The 22,204-nt window shown below is 47.6% G+C and overlaps 2 protein-coding genes and 1 non-coding gene across 5 annotated transcripts; 1 reads left to right on the top strand and 2 right to left on the bottom strand.

Moving 5' to 3' along the window:
- Window positions 1-1,648: 1,648 nt before the first annotated feature.
- On the bottom strand, window positions 1,649-1,841 carry LOC114233561 (U2 spliceosomal RNA). Its single transcript, XR_003619709.1, has one exon. It is a non-coding gene; the product is annotated as a U2 spliceosomal RNA (small nuclear RNA).
- Window positions 1,842-9,384: 7,543 nt separating this feature from the next.
- CCS (copper chaperone for superoxide dismutase) lies at window positions 9,385-18,356 on the bottom strand. Of its 3 annotated transcripts, none has more exons than XM_028153825.2 (8): window positions 18,188-18,356; window positions 17,778-17,850; window positions 14,875-15,012; window positions 14,482-14,659; window positions 13,843-13,903; window positions 9,992-10,069; window positions 9,809-9,912; window positions 9,385-9,701 (listed from the first exon to the last, which is right to left on the bottom strand). In XM_028153825.2, the coding sequence occupies exons 1-8, from the start codon at window positions 18,224-18,226 to the stop codon at window positions 9,548-9,550; spliced, it is 825 nt and encodes a 274-aa protein (XP_028009626.2). In that variant the 5' UTR covers window positions 18,227-18,356; the 3' UTR covers window positions 9,385-9,547. The 3 variants fall into 3 exon arrangements, with proteins under 3 accessions (XP_028009626.2, XP_054580606.1, XP_054580607.1); XM_054724631.1 differs by lacking the exon at window positions 18,188-18,356 and adding an exon at window positions 16,023-16,143 and having other exon boundaries at window positions 17,778-17,843; XM_054724632.1 differs by lacking the exon at window positions 18,188-18,356 and adding an exon at window positions 16,023-16,126 and having other exon boundaries at window positions 17,778-17,842.
- Window positions 18,357-18,457: 101 nt separating this feature from the next.
- CCDC87 (coiled-coil domain containing 87) lies at window positions 18,458-21,386 on the top strand. Its single transcript, XM_008147033.3, has one exon. It carries the CDS (start codon window positions 18,489-18,491, stop codon window positions 21,042-21,044), a length of 2,556 nt encoding a protein of 851 aa, XP_008145255.2. The 5' UTR covers window positions 18,458-18,488; the 3' UTR covers window positions 21,045-21,386.
- Window positions 21,387-22,204: the final 818 nt, after the last annotated feature.

The following is a 22,204-nucleotide window of genomic DNA, read 5'->3' on the forward strand; positions in this document are numbered from 1 at the left end:
TCTGCAGCCAATCAGAGAGTCTAAGAAAGATTGTACACAGACACAGCCAATCCCAGAGGGCCTAGCGCCCGCTCGTTAACGGAGGGGTGGGAGAAGGACGACGGCGCGCGACCAACCGCCACTGCCGAGGGGAGGGGGAAAGGAGGGTCGGAGGTGTGGGTACGCGAGCGTCGGCAGCCGAGCGGCCTAGTCCTAGAAGCTGCCTCTGCCCCGGGTGGAGCTGGAATCCCCAGGCCCCAATGGAAAACTTGGTTCAGTCGGAAGTCAGAGCTTCTCCCATTCTGGCAGCTTTAGGCCAAACCCGCGTCTAGAGGTGACAGAAAACGTGTCCGCGGGAAGGCCTGGCCTGGCAGGAAAAGCCAGGACAAACAAACGCCTTCACGGCTTCCGGAACTACCGCCTCCAGGCCTGGGCAGGGCGATCTGAGGGCATCTGAGGGGCCTCTGCCCGGGGAAAACCCTCGTACCATTAGTTCATTCTTTAGAAACACATTCTCTGAGGTTGCTGAGGTCCTGGCCGACTCTGGAGACGTGGAAAATAAGAGCACGTCTCTGCCTTTAAGGATTGACAAGCGAGGGTTAATGAGATGTAGCCTTGTGTATGTTTGAAATTTTCCACATAAGTTTAATAAAATAAAAAATTAGGTCAAAAGAGTGGTCCTTGAGGCAGCAAAAGTTGAGCCTTTTAAAAAAAAATAAAAGAAAATTTTTCAAAACCGACGGATGTATATAAATAAAGATTTTGCATGGCAGAAGACATAAAAAACAAATCCATGTAACAAACTCAGGGAAATATTTGCCTACAAACTCATTCTACAAATTTTATTGATTATCTACCATGTGGGCAACACCAAGAATAGAGCAGTGAACAAAAATAACAAAAATCCGCCGAAACCGGTTTGGCTCAGTGGATAGAGAGTAGGTCTGCGGACTGAAAGGTCCCAGGTTTGATTCCGGTCAAGGACATGTACATTGGTTGCGGGCACACCCCCGGTGGGGGGTGTGCAGGAGGCAGCTGGTCGATGTTTCTAGCTCTCTATCCCTCTCCCTTCCTCTCTGTGGAAAATCAATAAAATATATTTTTAAAAAAGTAACAAAAATCCCCACCTTGGAGCTTATATTATGGTGAGAAGACATTAACAAAACATATAATTTGTTAGTCACTGAAGGAGCAAGCAAGCCAGAATGAGGAACCATTCCAGTCAGAAAGTACAAGTCAAAAAGCCTGTTCAAGGAATTGCAGGAAGCTGGTATGGCTGCAAGTGAGAAGTTGAGTGAATAATAGAGCATAAGGATAGGAGTGGGGGGCAGGAGGTGTAACACCTTGTAGACCAGGGGTCCTCAAACTTTTTAAACAGGGGGCCAGTTCACTGTCCCTCAGACCGTTGGAAGGCCGGACTATAGTTTTAAAAAAACTATGAACAAATTCCTATGCACACTGCACGTATCTTATTTTGAAGTAAAAAAACAAAACGGCAAAAACACCCTCATGTGGCCCGCGAGCCGTAGTTTGAGGACGCCTGTAATGTAGACCATTGGAATCACTGGCTTTCACTCTTAGTGAGGCTGGAAGTCTATGGTGAACATAGGGCAGAGGGGGTTCATCTGATAAGACTTTTCTTTCATTGTTTTATAGGTGACTTTTTGTGTGTGTGTGCACCGTTCCCGGAGGTACTGCAATACCGGATCGATGCGTGGAGTGGACAGAGCAAGCTCCTATGCCATCTCCCTATCCCAAAAATACATTTAATATAATGTCCTCGGATAGAGGATGTATCAGATAATTAAAATGATTAAGAACAGATACTACACTTGATCTTAGCCAAAAGGCCGAGAAGCGATATAGGAATGGGCAAAAACAGAGAGAAAACAGTTGTTTTCTCAGAAAAATTACCACTACTTCTAAAATACGGTTTGACTCAGTGGATAGAGCGTCAGCCTGCAGACTGAAGGGTCCCGGGTTCGATCCTGCTCAAGGGCCCGTACCTCAGTTGCAGCCTCCTCCCAGGCCTGGGCCCTGGTTGGGGTGCCTGCAGGAGTCAACCAATGGATGTGTTTCTCTCACATCGATGTTTCTCTCGGTGTTTCCCTCTCTTCCACTCTCTCCAAAAAATAAAAAATACAGGAGAGAGATGATGGTGAGATGGATCAAGGTGGCCCAATAGAATTCAGGAGAAGTGGTCAGATTGGACTGTAGAGCTGTGATTGGATGTAAATTGTGAAAGAGGAATCAAAGATGACACTGAGCCACTGGAAGGATTAACTGAGATGAGTAATATTGCAGGAGGAATAGATTTTCTGTGGAAGACCAGAAATTCCGTTTGAGACGTGATAAGTTTAAGATGCCTCTACTAGCAAGTCATCCAAGTGGAGATACGAATGGCAATCAGATATGTATCTGCAGTTCAGGGCAACTGTACAAAAAACTACAAATTTATATGGGAAAAAGATGAAATAAATGAGCCAAGGATATGAACTGGCAATTCTATAGGAAAAGAAGTGCAAATGAGGCATACAATACTTGAATTAAAAAATAAGTATAAATGGCCAATAAAAGAGGAACTCCATTGGTAGTCAGGGGAGTGCAATTTCCTGAAAAAAATGCGAACATTTTTCAGCTCTCAGATTTGCAAAAATATTAGATTTAAATCTATTGCTGGTAAGGTGTGAGGAAAGTACATTCACACATTGCTAATGATAGTGTGAACTCTACATCCTTCTTGGAAACTATTCTGGTAATATCGAAACTTTAAACTGTAGTAAGTCTTTAGCAAAGTAAACCTACCGGGAATCTAGCCTACAGAGAAGTCATCAATAAGGGTATTTGGTATAAATTTATTTATTATAGCATTTTGTAGTAGTAGCAAATGTCCATTAGTAAGGGAACTATGCACTGACCGGTTTGGCTCAGTGGATAGAGCATCAGCCTGCGAACTGAAGGGTCCCATGTTCGATTCCGGTCAAGGGCATGTACCTTGGTTGCAGGCACGTCCCCAGTAGGGGGTGTGCAGGAGGCAGCTGATCGATGTTTCTCTCTCATCGATGTTTCTAACTCTCTATCCCTCTCCCTTCCTCTCTGTAAAAAATCAATAAAATAAGGGAACTAAGTATTGCTTTATGATGGAGTATTATATTGCTATTTAAAATAGTTCAAAATTTATTGACATGAAAGATTAACCATAATTTAAGAGGGGGAAAAATACAATGTAATTGTATAATGTTATAACTTTCTAAGCCATAGGGGAAAAGCCTTTCATAGATGTGCATATGTTTTTTCAGTATAGAGAAATAACATTAATTAATCAAGGTAATAAGATGGGGAGTTAATTTTTTATACATTTCCATATCATTAGACTTTTAGCAATAGCATCTAATTCTTTTATAATTAAAAAATAAAATAGCCAAAACTGGTTTGGCTCAGTGGATAGAGCGTCAGCCTGCGGACTGAAAGGTCCCAGGTTCGATTCCGGTCAAGGGCATGTACCTTGGTTGCGGGCACGTCCCCAGTGGGGGATGTGCAGGAGGCAGCTGATCAATGTTTCTCTCTCATCGATGTTTCTAGCTCTCTATCCCTCTCCCTTCCTCTCTGTAAAAAATCAATAAAAATATATTTTTTAAAAATAAAAAATAAAAAAATAAAATAAAAAAATAAAAATAAAAATAAAAATAAATAAAATAGCCCTGGCCGGTTGGCTCAGTGGATAGAGGATCAACCTGCGGACTGAAGGGTCCCAAGTTTGATTCAGGTCAAGGGCACATGCCCAGGTTGCCGGCTCCATCCCCAGTAGGGGGCGTGCAGGAGGCAGCAGAGCCATGATTCTCTCTCTCATCATTGATCTCTCTCTCTCTCTCTCTCTCTCTCTCTCTCTCTCTCTCTTTCCCTTCCTCTCTAAAATCAATAAAAATAAAAGATTATATATATATATACATATATATATATATATATATATATATATATATTTTTTTTTTTTAAGGATGAAAAGAAGGGCACCATTCTAATACAAGTCCAAACTGCTGACAGTATTCCCAGAGAGGGTATCAGTAGGTACTTAGCCACCTAATAAGCAAAAACATTTGAAAGGTGTCATGGGGGCATGATACCTTCCATGTTGGTTCCAATAATGCTGGTAGGGGTTAAAATCAGAACACTGTGCAACAGAAATATAATGTGAAGCCCTAGCCGGTTTGGCTCAGTGGATAGAGCCTCGGCCTGTGGACTAAAGGGTCCCAGGTTCAATTCCAGCCAAGATCACATGCCCAGGCTCAATCCCCCCAGTAGGGGGCATTCAGGAGGCAGCCAATCAAGGATTCTTTCTCATCATTGATGTTTCTATCTCCCTCTCCTTTCCTCCTGAAATCAATAAAAAATATATATTAAACAAAGAAAAAATATATAATGTGAAACCTTCATGTGCTTTAATTTTTTTGATATCCACATTAAAAAATAATTGATTTTTAAAAATAATTTTATGGTATATATTTTTAAATTTATTTCAGAGAGGAAAGGAGAGGGAGAGAGAGACAGAAACACCAATGATAAGAGAGAATCATTGATCAGCTGCCTCCTGCATGCCTCCCACTGGGGATCAAACTCAAAACCCAGGCATGTGCCCTGACCAGGAATCAAATTGTGGCCCCTTGATTCATAGGTCGACATTCAATCAGTGAGCCACTCTGGCCAGGCTAATTTTGATTATATATTTTATTTAACTCAATATATCTTAAAAAATAATTTCATTATGTAATCATGTAAAATTATTAATATTCTACAGTCTTTTCTAGTTCTAAGTCTTTGAAATTCATTATGTATTATATAATTACAACACATCTCAATTGGGAGACACATTTCAGTTGTTTAATTACCACATTAGTGCCAGTGGCTGCCATATTGGCTAGTATAGGTTTAATCTTCCTCTTAAATGACCTTTAGATCCTGAAGAGACATCCTTTGGAAAAATAAAACTTCACCATTGGCGATGTGTCTGGTTTGTAAAAATAATTCCATGTTATTCAGCGGGTGGGCAAGAAGATCACTCTCAGAAATATCCACCAACAAATAGAGTCAAAGCTGCAAAGGATTCTTCGAGATGCGCCAAGCCTGGCTATGCCAACCTGGCCCAATCACTGTATGATGAGAGACCCATTCAGAACTGGAGAAGGGGAAGGATTTGCCCACCATCAAGCTGGTGGTAGAACTGGAGCTTAGTTGGTGCTCTTTCCATTACCCAAGGTCAAGGAGTTAGAGACACATTGAAATCGTGATTTGCCAGCTGTGTGAATGTGAGCAAAAGTCTTCACATCTGTGAACATCAACTCCTTCACTTGTAAAATAACTGGCCTTCTTACAAGATTCATTTTATTGTGGTAAAATATACAGAACATAAAATTTACCATTTTTAAAGGTAGCATTCTATGGCATAAAGTACATTCACAGTGTTGTGCAACCACCACCACCACACTCCATCTCCAGGACTTCTTCATTCTCTCCAATAGAAAATCTGTCCCCATTTAACACAAACTCCCCATTCACTCCTCCTCTCAGCTTCTGGCAACCACCATTCTTCTGTCTGTATGAATTTGACTATTCTAGGTATCTCATGTAAGTGGAATCATACAAATATTTGTCCTTTTGTGACTGGCTTACTTAGCATAATGTCTTCAAGGTTCATCCATGTTGGAGTATGTGCCAAAATTGCCTTTATTTATTAAGGCTAAAAAATATTCCATTGTATGTAGGTACTACATTTTGGGTTGTTTCTCTTGGTGAACGCCTATGAAACACAAGGTTGTTGTAAGCACTAAACAAGGTACAATAAAGTATTTAGCACCCTATAAGTCACAAAGTAAGAAGCTCAAAAAATGGAGCTACTAGAAAATATACTACACAATTCTAAGTCAAATAAAAAGAACCTGTAATACCTCAACTAGAATTGTATTAAGCACCCACTGTCTGCCAGGCATTCTTCTAATTTCTAAAACAACATTCAATTAGAATGATAATGTCCTATATGTGTTTAAAGACAAAAATAAAGGTCACCTCTCTTGGTTTTCACCATACCTCATACCCAGAATGGATCTATTTCTCTGGTAATGATGCCAGACTTTCCCTGATACTTTCTCTCTCCTCATGTGGGAGCCCAGAGACATAACTAGCCCATCATGGCTGTGCCAAATGGCCTTAACTGTAATAAAAAGGAGAATAAAAAAGAAATGTTTCTAATAAAATAATGTCTATGATATGAAATATCTACAATGAACTATGTCTTCTGGTTGGCTGCAAATGCAGACTGATACAGAGACATCACATTGGCAACTCAAAGAGTATACTGCCATTGCCATTGGCAATACCATTCTTCAAAATGGTAAACAGCTTTTTTTCTTCCAGCAATACTTTTTTTTGGTATTTTAAATTTATTATTTATTTTATCTTTGTAGAGAGAGAGGGAGAAAACATCAATTTCAGTTCCACCTGTATATACACCCATTGGCTGATTCTTGTATGTGCTCTGAACAGGGATCAAACCCACAACCTTGGTGTATCTGGACAACACTCTAACCAACTGAGCTACCCAGTCAGGGCAAAAACTCTTAATAATCCAAACCAAACAAATAGCAGGGAAATTAATTGTCTATTAAAACTATACCAGAAATGCTTTGCTTTTTAATAAATAATAAATTAAACTCTAATTATAAACACATTTTTCACATACAAGTATATCTGGTGGGACATTTGAAAATTGTGCAGAAAATGGAACAGGTCTTTATTACACCTGACTATCCGGCACACTGCAGGTTAGCAAGGATCCTTAGCTTTCCCCCAATACGTACCTAGAACACCTCCCCACCCAGCATTGTCACAACCAGAAAAATCTCCCTCACAAATCCCAAAAAGTTCCCTAAGGGGCAGTTATATCCCAATTGAGAACCAATGGTCTAAACCCATGGTCAGCAAACTGCGGCTCGCGAGCCACATGTGGCTCTTTGGCCCCTTGAGTGTGGCTCTTCCACAAAATACCACGGCCTGGGTGAGTCTATTTTGAAGAAGTGGCATTAGAAGAAGTTTAAATTTAAAAAATTTGGCTCTCAAAAAAGAAATTTCAATCGTTGTACTGTTGATATTTGGCTCTGTTGACTAATGAGTTTGCCGACCACTGGTCTGGAGGATAAGAAATGAAGACACACTGAAAACACTGGCCAGAGAGCAGAGTTTCCTTTTCTTTTTTAAATTCTTTTTTTTTCTTTATTTCTTAAAAAATACAGTTTCTGATTCAGTAAATCTGGAGTGAAAGCCCCAGAATTTGCATTCCAAACATTTCCAGGCTGCTGATCCAGGAACCACAACGGTGCCCACTACAGAGCACTAGTGTGGAAACAGCCAGCCAGGAATCCTCGAGAAGAGGCTCTGCCATTGCTCCGAAGAGGACTCCAATCAGGCCCCTCTGCCAGAATTCAGCTGCAGACAACAGAAGGTTCTTTCAGTGTCCACAGCTCTACACGCCCACAACGTGGAATCCCAGGCAGAACTCAGAATGGAATGCCAGAAGTGAGCTCAGGGAGAAGAGGGCAGAAGAGATGGTAGGTTCCTGAGACATGAGGACAAGGAGGCTGGGGCCACTGAGAAAGCAGCTGTGGCAGAGATGATAAATGGCAGCTGAGAGAACAGGGGGCAAAAGAAATTGTCTGGGTTCCCTAAATTGCAGTGCAGAACTGCTTAGTTTATACACTATTTGTGGCAGTTCCTGGCTAAACAATTTTTATTTTAATGGCTATGTGTGTTCTTTTTCTAGCAAACTTCTGTTTATGACAAATGAATCTTGCTTTCCATACTTAACAATGATAACTAATATAGTGGGTAAGAGCATAGGGCCATGTTACTGGGCCATGTTACTGTGTGTCTTAGGGCAAGTCCCATAACTACCTCTGTGCTTCAGTTTCCTCATCTGTAACATGGGATAATTAATAGAACCTACTTTGTAGTATTGTCATGAGGATTAAAATAATTATTGCTTGTAAAGTGCTTAACACAGAGCCTGGCACCTAATAATCACAATACAGGTTCAGTATTAGTAAATATGATTACAATTTCCTTTTTAAGTAAGTTTAAAAATGAATCAATGTAAAGTATTTGGTAGTACAGATGGTTTATGGACATGGCAGAAGTTGAGAGCTAACACAAAAATGCCTGAATTTGGCAAACATTTTCAAACTGTGCTCTCCAGAGCCCAGGGGTAGTCCACATCTGCTTTACAGATGGGGCTTCAAGATGTGTGGACAGTGTTCTGTGATTAAAAACCAAGTTTGTAAACTATACAGCTAAAAGTTTAGAAGAAAGAAAAGCCAATGGGGATGTTGATTCTTAAGAGTTGAAACACAGTAGAGAATGGTGAGCAGTTTAGCCATAAAAGGGTTAAATCCAGCCATACTTCCAGCAGAAAGGTGAGTGGAGGTCAGGGGTTGGCTGTGGGCAGAGTCCAAGAGGAGTTCTTGCAATGAGGCGGACATGGAAAGACAGCCGGGGCCCCAGGATGAAGAGGATTTGGTTCCCCAAGAAACAAGGGGAGCTGGAAAGCAACCAGAGAGGTTAGGCAAGGAAGAGCAGGGTCTAAGGGATGGGGCTGGAGGCACAGCCAGCAGCCTTCAGCGGGAACCAGGCAGGGCCTGGAAATGGGAGCAGAGCCAGGCACATCTCGGGCAAGGCCAGCGAAACGCGAAACCACCCACCTGGTTCCATGCAGGCAGCGCCAAGGGCAAAGTTTGTACTCTGACAGCCCAGGTGTCGTAAAAGCCATTCTGTCATGGATGAGCAAGCCTGACACAGCCCAGTGGGGGTAGGGGTGGGCGGCAAAGCAGATGAGTGGGGAGGACCAGAACCCCTGGCCCCATACACTAACCCTTGGATGTCGGCCATCTCTGTGAGACAGGAGCTTGACTGGGGCTGCCTCCAGGGCCCCATTTGGTCTCAGAATCACAGCCACTGCTCCTTTAACTTACCATGTGCCAGGCCCTGTGCCAAGCACTCATTAGATTAATTTAGAGTCTTCCTCTTGTGAGTAAAGAAATCATTCAAGACAGATTACTTTTTTAAAAGGGGGATGCGTTGGGAGGATGTAGGAGTATCTCTTGACCCCCAAGTCCGGAGGTGGCTGTCCACACTGGGTTCCACTGGCCACAGGGAGGGGAGGGAGACAAGGCACAAGCAGCAATATGACTGTTGTGGTCCTTCACTGTGATCCTGAGGAGGAGGCGGCCCTCAGGAGGCGTGTGGATTTAAATCCAGTTTTGTTTGGCTCCAAAACCCAAGAGCTGGCTCTCGAAGGGGAGGGCAGGGACCGAGGGACTGTGTTCACCACGCCCATGGGACATGGGGACATGGACAAAACAGAGCTCCATATGAACAGGAAAACTTTACTTCGCCAAGGGAGCATCACAGCACCCCCTGCACACCCCGTACCCTTGTTCTTGGACTAGGCAAGCAGGGCTCCCCCTCCCCTGGAGGAGGAGGGCATCAGCTGGGAGGACGGTGGACCTGAGACTGACTGAGGCCTTGCTCAGAGGTGGGCAGGGGGCTGGGACGGTTCCTTCCGTCCCTTGCCAGCAATGGGCCGGCCTCGCTCCTCCCAGATGGTGAGGCCGTCGCAGGCGCAGATCTGCTTGGGGTTCTGGAAAAGGCCAGCGGAGCGTGCAATGATGCCACAGGCCAACCTGCAGAAGAATGTGTGGTCAAGAGCGGGTACTTGTCTGGGCCGCTTGTGGGGTCCGCATGCACGGCTGGCAGAGCACAGCCTCCTGCCAGGGGCGGCATTACCCACCTCTCTCCTGAGTTCCCCGTGACCTTGGATAAGGGATGGCCGCCCCGGCCCAGATCGTCTTCTCCCTCATCGATGACCAGGCTTCGGCCAATCACATCCCATACCTTTGAGGGGGGACAACAAATGGTCTCAGACAGGGCACCCACCTGTGAGGAAAGGTCCCCACTTGGTTTTCCAGCTTACCTTCAGCTGCTCATCCTCTATCCTGAAGACGGCTTGGCCATTAGCGTCAGCGTGGACGTTCCCCAGGTCTCCCCGGTGCTGCAATGAGACCGGGGGAAAGAGCACATGGAGCCCAGCTGCGAGGTTCTGGCTTCTCCGTATCTGACTCCCCAAAAGTAGCAGAGTCCCCCTGGGGTACAGTCGGGTAGGATGAAGCGATGGCCCAGGACACAAGGAAGCCAACTGGAGGCTCCCTCCCTGGAACCGAAATCCTGGGCAGGATGAGAGCGCCCTGAAAACAGCCGGTGACCCCTTCCTAGGAAGCCATGACCACTGGACCACACTGTTTCTCCAACGAGGCCGTTGCCAGCCTTGCCTCCTGGCCTCAGAAGCTAACCCAGTTCCTACTTCTTTCCAAGCCCAGTTCTCCAGCCCCCTGATGACTCTGAGCCCTTGGCAATCCGCAGTTCCTCTGGGCTTAAGCTGGCCACGCTTGGCTTCTTGACCCTTAGAGGCAGCCAGCATCCTTTCCCTGATGTCCAGCCCCCGGGAGCAGCGAGAAGAAACACAGGGGCAAAGGCCTGTCCAGGCTCTCCCCAGAAGCTGGCTCTGCCCTGGAAGGTAATAAAGATGTGACACATCTACTGAGCATCTCCTAAATCAGACACCCTCTGCCAGGCATGGGGGGTGCATATGCAGTCACCACCCTCAAGGGTTCGCAGCTCAGTGGAGCCAGATGTGGAACAGACGAGTGACTATGACACCCAGGGTTAGTGCAAGTGTCTGTTCTAGTGACAAGACCTACTGATGAGTCACAGAGACTCACATCTGTGCAAATAAACTGTCCCCAACCTGACACTTGGGCAGAAGCAAGTGCCTATGCCTCTGTGGGATGCAAAGCATGTCACTGCATGACGGGTTTGACAAGCAGCAAGGAGAGCCACTTCTCTTAATCTTGTTTCCCAGACAGACATCTGCTGCTGACATCTGGCTCTTTTGTTACGTCCCGTGTTGGGGCTTTTATGGTAGAAAGATAAGGGGGGGAGGCAAGGACACAGAGCCTTGGGGAGCGTTCTCAGGACTTGGCTGAGGAGCAGTAGCAGAAGTGCGGCTCACAGGTGCACCCCAGGAGAGGGTCAGGAGAGGCAGTCTTTCCAATCCCTCCCGACACAGTGGGTGGAACTGGGCCAGGTGGCCTCAAATGTCACACCAAGCAGCCCAGCAGGGCCTGTACCCTCGGGCCCTGGGGAACCAAGAAGGGCTTCAGGCTGGGGCATGACATGGTGACCCCAAGCTCTGGAGCAATCCCTCCAGTACAGAAGCACTAAGCACGAAGAGAAAGGACTGGAGGGGGACAAGGAGCGAAGGGAAGGAAGCTGAGACCACTTAGGAGACCTGAAACAGGACAACCAGGCTCGGATGTGAATTCCCACATTGAACTCTTTCCATCTGGCCGAAACCAGATGTTGAAATCCACAAGGAACCTGCCAGTCGTCATAGTCGCCTTGGCCACGCAGCTTTTGCTCAAGTCTTCCTCTGTCTACATCAAGGGCTTGGGCACAACAGAGCAGCTGGCTCCAGCTCCTTCTGATTCTCGGCCCTGAGAGGGGTCCGGACCAGGGCCTAAGTCACGGGGTGGTCTCTTGCTCTTCAAAAACTTTCACTTCGCCCTGACTGGTTTGGCTCAGTGGATAGAGCATCAGCCTGCGGACTGAAGGGTCCCAGGTTCGATTCTGGTCAAGGGCATGTACCTTGGTTGCAGGCACATCCCCAGTAGGGGGTGTGCAGGAGGCAGCTGATCGATGTTTCTAACTCTCTATCCCTCTTCCTTCCTCTCTGTAAAAACTCAATAAAATATATCTTAAAAAAACAAAAAACCTTCACTTCATGAGAGACTCGGGGCTGTCATTCCCAGATGCTTCTAGCAGTTTTATGTCTCGAGGGCTCTGCCTGTGGTGCTTCCTCTGCTGAGCCTGCCATTCCCCCTCCTGTTTATCAAACCTGCCTACTTCCTGCTCAGCCCCTTTCAAGGCTCAGTGAGGAAGACAGCCTGTAAGGTGCACCTCCCCTGTATTCACACCCTGTGTGCTCCCCTGAGGGTGGGCTACGCCTAGTGCCACTTCCAAGATTAGGTTACAAAAGAAAGTATGGCTTCAGTTTTGGATGCCCTCTCTCACTCCCTTGCTCAAGGGAAACCAGCTGCTGTGCTATGAACTGCCCTGGGGTGAGGCCCACGTGGCAAAGGACTGATGTTTGGCCAACAGCCATGGAGGCCCGCAGGCCTGCCCACAGCAACAGGAGCCAGTGTGGAAGCGGATCCTCCCACCTTGAGCATGGAGATGGCTGCAGCCCCAGCCAGCACCTTGGCTGCAGCCTGAGAGACCCTAAGCCAGAGGCCCCCAGCTAAACTGCACCCACAGAGCATGAGATGATAAATGCTTATGGTTTTAAACCCCTAAGTGTGGAGTCATTTGATTCACAGCAATATATAACTGATACACTAAACACAAGCATGCCACGGTGCAATGGACGCGACAGAAAGGCTTCTCAAACTCCGGGGCTGGGGGTAGAGGTGGGGGCGGGAGGGGAGAGTAAAAACTTTTGACCATGAGAAACGTGACAGTTGTCAAAAGTAAAAAAAAAAAAAAATAAAAAAATCAGTTACATGAATTATAAACACACACCATGTTTTCATTTGTGCTGTGGCAGAAGGTCCTGAGGGGTGGGGGGTGAAGAGGAGTCCCCATCTCCCAGGACCAGGACGCAGAGCTTGCCTGGTACTGAAACCCGCACAGGGGGAACACACAATGCAGGAAGTGAAGTAGGTGGTATTAGGTGTGTGAGGACAGGGCATTAGGAAACATTAAATCACTTGTTTGACACCCAGGACAAAGTTTCCATTTGGTGTTCACAGGCCTTTAACACCTCTCGAACATTTGCTAATCACTTGAACAAAGATAAAGGGACCTCAGTCCCTGGCAGGACACAGAACGCCTGAACTGATTTATGTCTAAGCTGGAACTGATTTATTTCTACAGTGAACCTCCTCTTAAGGCAGAAAGGACTGGTTTTTCATTCTCTGTGGCAAGATCAAGTGTCTCGTTAAAAATCAATCTACCTTCATTATATAAATTAATGTCTTGCTTTGATTCAAAATAATGGTGAAGGGCCAGGGGTGTAGATGAAACAGGACTGGCCTGAGGTGGTGACTGCTGAAGCTGGGGAGTAGGGACCTGGGGAGTAGGGACCTACTCCTGGGGAGTAGGGACCTGGGGAATAGGGACCAGGACAGTAGTTTCTCTACTTGAGAATATGTCTGAAACTCTGTGACAGACTAAAGCACTAAAAATCACCCAATTTACCTCAAGAAAAACAATGAGTTAATTTAAATCAAAACATTGAGTAACTAACAGAACAAGCAGTGCTCAAATAGGGCAAAGATCATTAAGGCAACATGTGACTCACTGTCAATGAGAAGAACATTTCTCTGGTGACAAATGAAACTCTGGGGCCAGGAGTTGGAGCATTGGGGAATGGCTGTTCCGTTTAGGTAAAAGCTTCAACGTCTACACTGTCACCTCCCCAGGAAGCTTTCCCACTGCCCACGCCCTTTAGGGCTGCACCAGGGGCTTGCTCTGGGCTCCCAGGGGCCTCCAGCCAGGATTCTCACTGTGCTGCAACCAGAGCACTCAGTGGTCGCCCCCGCCATTGACAGAAAGTGTCAATAAATGCTCCTAACTGGAACAAAATAAGGTGAAGGGAAAAGACCCCACCAACAAGGAATCTCACTCAAAGGCCCCAAAGGCTGCTTGCCTGTCTCTGGAGACCTTGGGCTCTGTCTCAGCCTAAGCCTCACAGAGCTGGACACTTACCCGGTCAGAGTCCTGAGGGCCCCCATGAGATGTTCCATCAGGGTTAAAGTGGTCCCCACAGCTAAGAAGAAAAGGTAGCAGGTAGGCAGTGAAACAGCAGCTCACAGGCCAGATGACCCATCCTCTTACTTTAACTACATTTGTTTCTTTCTGTCGTTCATTCATTCATTCATGCATGCATTCATTCAACAAACAGGCTCACTCTATGCCAGGCTTTGGGTTGAGGGTACTAAGAAGAATCGAACATTGGTCCTGCCCTCAATAAGCTTCTAAGGGAGACACAAATGAGTAAACAACTAATAGTATGACAAACACCATGACACAGGGAGTCACCATGTCCAGGAGTCACCTTCCATCTTAGAGACAGTAAGGGAGCTATGAGCAGGACCATCAAGGTCAGATTTTGGTTCAAATCCCACTCTACTATTTACATGCTCTGGGGCCTTTGACAAATCATTTAACCTCTTTGAGCCTCAGTTTCCTCATCTGTAGAATGGGCCTGTGTGTATATGCCTCACAGAGTACTTAAGAGGACCAAGTGTGAAAGTGTGTGTAAAGGGCTGAATATAGCCCCCTGCACATAGTGAGTACACAACTGGGGGGATGAGGATGCTGCAAGGGAGGTTACGGACAACTTACCTGTTGCAGTTCCTTGTGAGGTCTCCGAACTGATGGACATGGAGTCCGTGTGGCCCAGGCTCCAGGCCATCAATGGTTCCCTCAATGAGGCAGCGCTCAGGGGTCAGCTGTAGGAAGCGTACCACCCCCTGCACAGGGCCAGGGCCCCCTAGAATGGCCACTGCTGCCCCCAGATTCTCTGCAAGGTATTAGACACCTGGGTTGGTTTGCCACCTCGCCCAGACCCACCTCTTCATCAGCTGGGGAAGGGCATGGAGAGAGCCCCACATAACTTTCACACCTTCTCCAAAGTCTCTCCAACCCAAAGCCACAAAATCCTATGGTTAGATTTATACCAGACCCTGGCCGCCTCCCGCCCAGAAAGGCAAGGCCAAGGCCACAGTAGTTACTCACGCAACAGGCCAGTGCCCATGCCCTTGAGTACCGCCTGCCGCCCCGTTCCTTCTAAGAGGGCCTGCACCTCCTGGCTGGGCAGGGTGGTCTGCACCAGGACCATCTGGTTCTCCAACTGCACCTCTACACTCTGGACACCTGGGAGGAAAGAAGGGCCGAGGGCAGCAGAGGGCGGGCACCCCTGGGCTGGGAACAGGGAGGAGAGAAGCAGAGGATGACTCCCGTCCCCATCTTCACCAACCTTCCATGGCTGGAGGCAGGCTCGGAAGTTGCCTTCTAGCCGTGTAAGGACCTTAACCTCTCTAAGGCTGTTTCTTTATAAAGAAAGTGAGGATAATGTCACCACTCCCAGGATTGTTGTGAGTCCTTATTACATGCCAGGCATTATCTATAACTTTTGAAACATACATAATTTTTTAAAAATGTTTTTATAAAAGTGGGCTATCAGAGAAGCATTATTCATAATAGCCAAAGGTGAAAACAATCCAAATGCCCATCCACTGATGGATTAAAAATGTGGTATTTCTATACAGTGGAATACTATTCAGCCATAAAAAGGAACGAAGCACTATGTACTACAACATAGATGAACCTCGGAAATATTGTTATGAAAAAGCCAGTCATAAAAGGCCACATATTAGCTGATACCATTCTGGAGGAAATGTGCAGAATAGGTAAATCTATAAGGACAGAAGGGAGATTAGGGGGTAAGGGAGTAGGAAGGTGGTAACTAAAGGGTTCAGTTTCTTCATGAGGTGATGAAATATAATTGATGGTTGCACACCTCTGTGAGTATACTAAACACCACTGGACTATACACTTTAAATGGTGATTTTTTTTACATGTGAAGTACATCTCAATAAAGCTCACACGTACATAAGAATGGGTTCTAGCACCATCATCATGAGAGCTAACATGTACTGAGCATGCACTGTGGACTTTTTCGTACTTTACCTGTAGTAACTCCTTCCACACTCAAGTAACCCTGTGAGTTGAGTACTATTATCCTCATGTTACAGATGAGGAAACTGAGGCACAGAGAAATTAAGAAACTTGCTCAAAGTCACATTGCAGTAAACTGTGGAACTGGAATGCATCCCAGGCAGCCTAGCTCCAGAGCCCGAGCACTTCACCTGGGCACTGCTCACCTGATAAGCAGCTCCCGGCCTCCAGCTGGGTTGGGACCCCCTCCTCTGCCCTCCTGTAGCAGCTGCCACTTCCCCTCGTAACTCACGCTGCACTGATTTCAGTCCTGTGAGGGCAGGAGCTCTGTGTGTTCCATGAGGGTCAGGTTCAAGAGTCAGTATGTCTCAATTGCCCCCCAAGTCCCCAAAGTCACCCCTGTGTGTACACAGCCTGTGGGATAATTCTGACACATGCTGAGTTTTGCAGAGCGTCAAGCCAACTCAAAAAAGGAAGAAAGGTGCTTCTCTTTCATTCAGATATTCAGCGCTCCCAAGCCTTTTAAGAGAACCCTTGAATCCTCTAAAAAATATATATATTTTTAATTGATTTTTTTTTACAGAGAGGAATGGAGAGAGAGAGTGTGTTAGAAACATCGATGAGAGAGAAACATCAATCAGCTGCCTCCTGCACACCCCCCACTGGGGATGTGTCCGCAACCAAGGTACATGCCCTTGACCGGAATCGAACCTGGGACCCTTAAGTCTGCAGGCCGATGCTCTATCCACTGAGCCAAACCGGTTAGGGCTGACTCCTCTAAATGCTGCTCTCACCTGTAGGGCTTATAATCATTTTCTTTTTCTTACTTTTTTTTTTTTAAGGGCCATGCAAATCTTCCCTATATTATTCCGCTTTTAGTATATGTGCTGCCAAAGCGAAGATAATCATTCTGCTCTGACCTCAGTGAGTGTGTTTGCTGCACTGGAGGGGAAAGCCCAGGGGAGCCCTGGGCAGGCCAGAAGACAGGTTAAAGGAGGCATTTCATGCCATGTTCAGCTAGCGCCCTGTGAACTGAATGCTACTGACCATTAGCCTTCCCTTTGTCTTTGGTTTCCCTCCTCCATATTCTTTCAACAAAACTTGGCATGGAGGAGGCCAGCGTCAGGGAAAGTACTGATCCTCATCCTCAGGGAGCTCACGGGCTATGGGAGAACTCAGACTATGCCTGGGTTAACCACCAGGCAGAGAAGGGAATAACAACTGTGGTACAGACAAGGTGCCTGCTCAGAGGAGGCAAAACTGAGAAATGCAACTGGGAGGAGGCAGCACGTGAGAGACGGGAATATTTGGGCTGTGGCTTCAAAAGGTCTCATCGGCTGCTTCTTCAGCTCCCCTGCAGCATCCTGGACACTGCCTGGGAACAGGCAGAATTTGTAAGAGATCAGGCAGGCACAGACATCTCCACCCTTGCAAGAACAAGGCAAATCTGGGAGCATTTGAGATCTTGTTCCCCGGCACATATCATTAGATTGGCTCAAATAAACTCATAAAAATTTCTCTAAAAAAGGAACAGGGCAATTCTGTGAAAAGGAAACCCTACAGATACCCAAATTGTCCCTCACTCCACACAACTTCTCATCCTGGGCTGCCTGTGATGCCTTGGAATTCCAGATCCACCCAGAGGTGCCTCTTGATGCTTGGGGGCTGTAGGGGAGGGTGGCGGGGAAGTCTTGTGGCCCTGGCCTGCAAGGTATGCCAAAAGCTGTGTGCTCTGCTTCACACACACCAGGATGGTGATACTGTCCTCATCTGGCAGGTGAGGAAACGAGGCTAGAAGGTTACACAACTGACCTGAGGTCACAAAGCTTGGAAGGCAGCCTGTCCAAACCCAAAGCTGACGCTTGGTTCCTTCCCTGGCCTCAAGGAAGGAGGGTCTAAGAGATTTGCCTACCTCTCCCAGAGGCCTCTGGGCGGTTCTCAGAAAATGTACTGGCTCTTACCTGCCACCCCTTGTAGGGACCTGCGCACTGCGTCCACACAGCTCTGACAGGTCATCTGCACGGCGAACTCCAACTGCAAAGACGGCAGGGACCGGCCCATGAGAGCTGAGAACCCCTCTTGCGTGACCCTGTTTCACTATCTCCCCTACAACCACCCCAAAGGCCTGGGGAAACGCCCGACCCCTCCTCAAGCGCCTTCTTCATTATCGCTCAAGATCATTTCAGGACCACCACCCTCCAAACATTAAAGCCAAGGACACTCTCCTACTATCGCACTTTTCCAGCCAGGTCCCCAGGTTCTCCCCCTGGTGCCCGCTTCTTCCTTCCACCCCCTTCTCGAGTTAACGATCACCCCTAGGGGTCGTGGCTCTCTGTCCCGCGAGGCTCCCACGTAAGGCGTCGACCCTCACCGTGCAGGCGGTCTCACGGTCCCCCGAGTCCGACGCCATCTCGGACCCAGTCACTGACAGGAGGATCTGAGCAGCTAGAGTCCTACAGCGGAAATCCAAGCAGCATCACGAGGAGGCGGAGCCTCGGAAGCCAGACTTTGCCCCGCCTCCTGGCGCGCGCGCACTCAAGGCCCGCCCATCCCCTCTGTTCCAGGCGTGGTGAGCACTGGCCGCGCAAGCGCACTCTGGCTAGTAGATCCCTGGTTGCCTTAGTAACCGTTTGGCCGCTTCTACCTCGACAGCTTACGGAGCCAGCGCTAAAATGGAGCCCTTTAAACCTGAACCTGAGCTCCAGCGGTTTTATCACCGGCTGCTGCAACCGCTGTCGCTCTTCACCAGCAGGAAGGCGCACCCAGAGGCTCAGAAGCGCCTCCCGCAGGAGGTCCCAATGCTACCGTCCCTGCCCGTCTCACGGCTGACCGTGGCATCTCTGTGCCGCCGGGTGGCCAAGCGGCTGGCCAGGTGCGAGCTGGCGGAGCGGATGCCTCCTGCGGGCCCACTCCGTTTCCTAGAGGTCATCTTGGACGAGTTAAAGTGCAGCTGGCAGGAGCCTCCCGCCGAACCTAGCCTGAGCCACTTCAACAACCAGAGGCTGCGGAAGCGGGTGCTGGTTTACGTGCTGCTCAGCTGCGAGCATCTCTTCTTACGCTACCTGCACCTGCTGAAGACAATGCCGACCTCCTCACATGTCTTCACTGAATCCGCCACGCTCACCCGGTTAGCCGCCAACCTCGCCAGGGATTGCACAATCTTCCTCACCAGCCCGGAGGTCTACCGTAGCCTGCTCGCCGACTTCCGCGCCCTGCTGAAAGTGGAGCAGGCCCAGGGCGGCATATACAAGCTGCGCCCCTTTGGACACCCTGCGGCTTCCAAGCCTCACAGGCCCCACAGAACCAGTTTTGCCCAAATACCATACTGCAACCTCAACCTGAACCATCTCATCCAACTCAGCCGCTCGCGAGAGTTTCCCAGTGAGTCTAGACCCGATCCTGTGAAGGAATTAAAGTCCATCCCTCAGCTAAAGAGGAAAAAGACTCTCCGCTGGCTGCCTGCCATGCAAAAGAAGGGAGAAAGCTTCACTTCCTCAATGGTGGAGTCACTGCCCAGGTATTCGGTGGCTCTCACCAGCGTGTCTTCCCCCATCTCCTATTTGCCTCTCTACTCCCAGCTTCAGAAGAGCCAGTCCATGCCCTCTCTGCGTGAGGGCTGGAAGCTAGCAGATGAATTGGGCCTTCCTCCACTCCTCCCTCGTCCCTTGACCCCACTGGTCCTGTTTGCAGAGAGCAAACCAGAGCTGGTAGGGGACATGGTGGCCGAGGACCTGAAGCAGATAATGAAGAACATGAAATTGGAGCGGACTCGCTGCTCACCAATGGACTCAGGCGTGTCCCCGCTCCTGGGGGCCCTGACCCACCACCCAGCCACGGCACATCGCATAGAAGAGATGCAGAGAATGTTGAATGAGGAAGAAGAAACCTCTGGGCAGTGGGGTCCCCAGTTCCCCAAACCCCCTCCACTTCACCCACAGCCGGTGACAGTTACTTTGAAGCTAAGAAATCAGATCGTGGTCCAGGCAGCTGGTGTACAGATCTCTGAGAGAAAGTTTTTGGATTCCTTCCACGTTGAAGGGACTGGAGCCCTATACAACCACCTAGCTGGTGAACTGGATTCCAAACTTATCGAGGAAATGGATATTGATCGCTTCATTGGGAATAGCATCAGGGAGGTCTACAAGGAGTTGATGAGCCGTGTCTCTATTGACCACTTCTCGTTTGACCAGGGAACCTTGGTTGAGCCTGCCCCCAGTAAAGACTGGTCAATGTTCCTATCCTCAGCCTTTCTGCATCTAGAAAAGCAGCATCGTGTCATCAACCCCAAGCTGGTTGGTCTTTATCCCAAGAGACTGAACACTGTACAGTCCTCTCTTTCATCATTCCAAGTAAACAAAGGCTGGGAGGGACGGCCAAACAAGACCTCAGGAATGAACTGGTCGAAAAACGCCTTGTCTGTGGATGACTATTTCAAATACCTCACCAACCAGGAGACAGATTTCCTCCATGTCATCTTCCAAATGTACGAAGAGGATGTTCCTGTGGAGATCGTGGCCCCTGTCAGAGAGTCGCTAAAGATTCAGCACCCACCTCCATTGCTAGAAGACGAAGAGCCAGATTTTGTGCCGGGAGAGTGGGATTGGAACACGGTGCTGGAGCACAGTCTAGAAACGAGGAGGACCAGCCTCCTGGGAGAACCTCACAAAATCCTGAGTCTGCAGAAGCGTCTGGAGCGGTTGTGGTCCACTCTTGAGGTTCCTGACAAGGACCGGCTGGACATGGCTATCAAGTACAGCTCCAACGCCCGTCTGCGGCAGCTGCCTTTATTGCTGAGTGCCTGGGAGCAGACCCTGCAGCCCATTCAGCTGCGGGAGATATTGCTGGGGAAACTGGAGCGGTTTGAGCGACACGCCTCTGACCCCAACCGTTTCTTCCAAAAGACTGACATGGAGCTGACTCGTTTATTGGAGGAGAACCAAGTCCGGAACCATCTATACAGGAAGCTCAATCTAATGGAGGCTCCGTTGGTTTCGCTCCTAGAGGAGGTTGAGGTCATCTTTGGTGAGCCAGTGACGTTCAAGGGGCGGCGCTACCTGGACAAGATGAAGCTTGACAAAGTGGAGATGCTCTATTGGCTGCAGCAGCGGCGGCGGATGCACCAACTGGTTGGGGCCCAGAAAGCCTCCCACCAGTCATCCATGTTCAGGAGGCTTAAAAGGCAGCCTTTAACAGCCCCTAGGAATTCTCCTAGTCCAAGTACCCTTTAATCCCTCCCTCAGCCCCCAACACCCAGCAGCTCATCCAGACCTCTTGACTGCTTGGGAAGAAGAAATATCTGGGAGTGCAGGGTTCAAGAATATTGTGCTTCTAACTACCAAGGGACTGAGATTAACACTTTATTTTGACAGTGAAATTTTCATAAAAGAATCCCCAAGGCCAGTATTCCCATTTATGTCAAGCTAAGCACAGTACAGCCAAAATCTCATGTATCAAAAGAACTGAGACCATCGCTTGGAGTTCATTGTAATGGAAAACCATCAACTTTGGAATACCTGGGCATTTCTATCATGCTACATTAAATGGGCTGACAGAGGCCCAAATCAAAAGGCTCTGTGGCATAATGGTTAAGAGCTAGAGTTAGTAGATGTGGGTTTAAATTCTGGCTGTGTACAAATTACTTAACTGCTCCGCACCTGGACCATCGTATGTCAGGTGAAGGGTTGAGTCCAGGTTGTCATTTTTTCCAGTTTTAGCATAAATTTTTTAATTAAAATTTTATCAATTAATACAAGCATATGGTACAAAGTATACAAGGGTATGTACTGAAAAGTAAGTCTCCTTCCCATCCTTACCTCTAATAACTCAGTTCCCATCCCTGGGGGTTACAACTGTTACCAGTTTCTTGTGTATCTTTTTCATTACCTTATTCAGCAAATAATTATTGAGTACCTACTAGGTATTTTATGCTTAGTTTTAACACTGAACAAAACAAAGATCTGCCCTAGCCGGTTTGGCCCAGTGGATAGAGCGTCGGCCTGTGGACTAAAGGGTCCCAGGTTCGATTCCGGCCAAGGGCACATGCCCAGGTTGCAGGCTCGACCCCCCCTGGAGGGGGCGTGCAGAAGGCAGCCAATCAATGATTCTCTCTCATCATTGATGTTTCTATCTGTCTCTCCCTCTCTCTTCCTCTCTGAAATTAATAAATTTAAAAAAAAGTAAATATAAAAAAACAAAGATCCTTACCCTTTGTAGTTTACATTCTACTGGAGGGAAATAGACAATAAGCCATAAACATAGCACCTAAACACATTGAATAATAAAATGTTAGCAGTTGACAAGTACTGTGAAAAAAAGAAAAAGAGTAGGATAAGAGGAAATAAAGGGTGAGGGATGTAGTTTTAATTAGGGTGGTCAGTATAGGTCTCAA

The sequence above is a fragment of the Eptesicus fuscus genome, chromosome 13, assembly GCF_027574615.1.
Source record: "Eptesicus fuscus isolate TK198812 chromosome 13, DD_ASM_mEF_20220401, whole genome shotgun sequence".
Taxonomy (NCBI): domain Eukaryota; kingdom Metazoa; phylum Chordata; class Mammalia; order Chiroptera; family Vespertilionidae; genus Eptesicus; species Eptesicus fuscus.

Excerpts from the sequence above, each read along its gene's own strand:
- CCS (XM_028153825.2), bottom strand. The coding sequence starts at position 18,226 with ATGGCGTCGGACTCGGGGGACCGTGAGACCGCCTGCACG. Across the intron at positions 15,013-17,777 it reads GTCCCTACAAGGGGTGGCAG|GTGTCCAGAGTGTAGAGGTG; the intron begins GTAAGAGCCAGT and ends CTTTCCTCCCAG. Across the intron at positions 13,904-14,481 it reads CTCACAAGGAACTGCAACAG|CTGTGGGGACCACTTTAACC; the intron begins GTAAGTTGTCCG and ends TTTTCTTCTTAG.
- CCDC87 (XM_008147033.3), top strand. The coding sequence starts at position 18,489 with ATGGAGCCCTTTAAACCTGAACCTGAGCTCCAGCGGTTTTATCACCGG.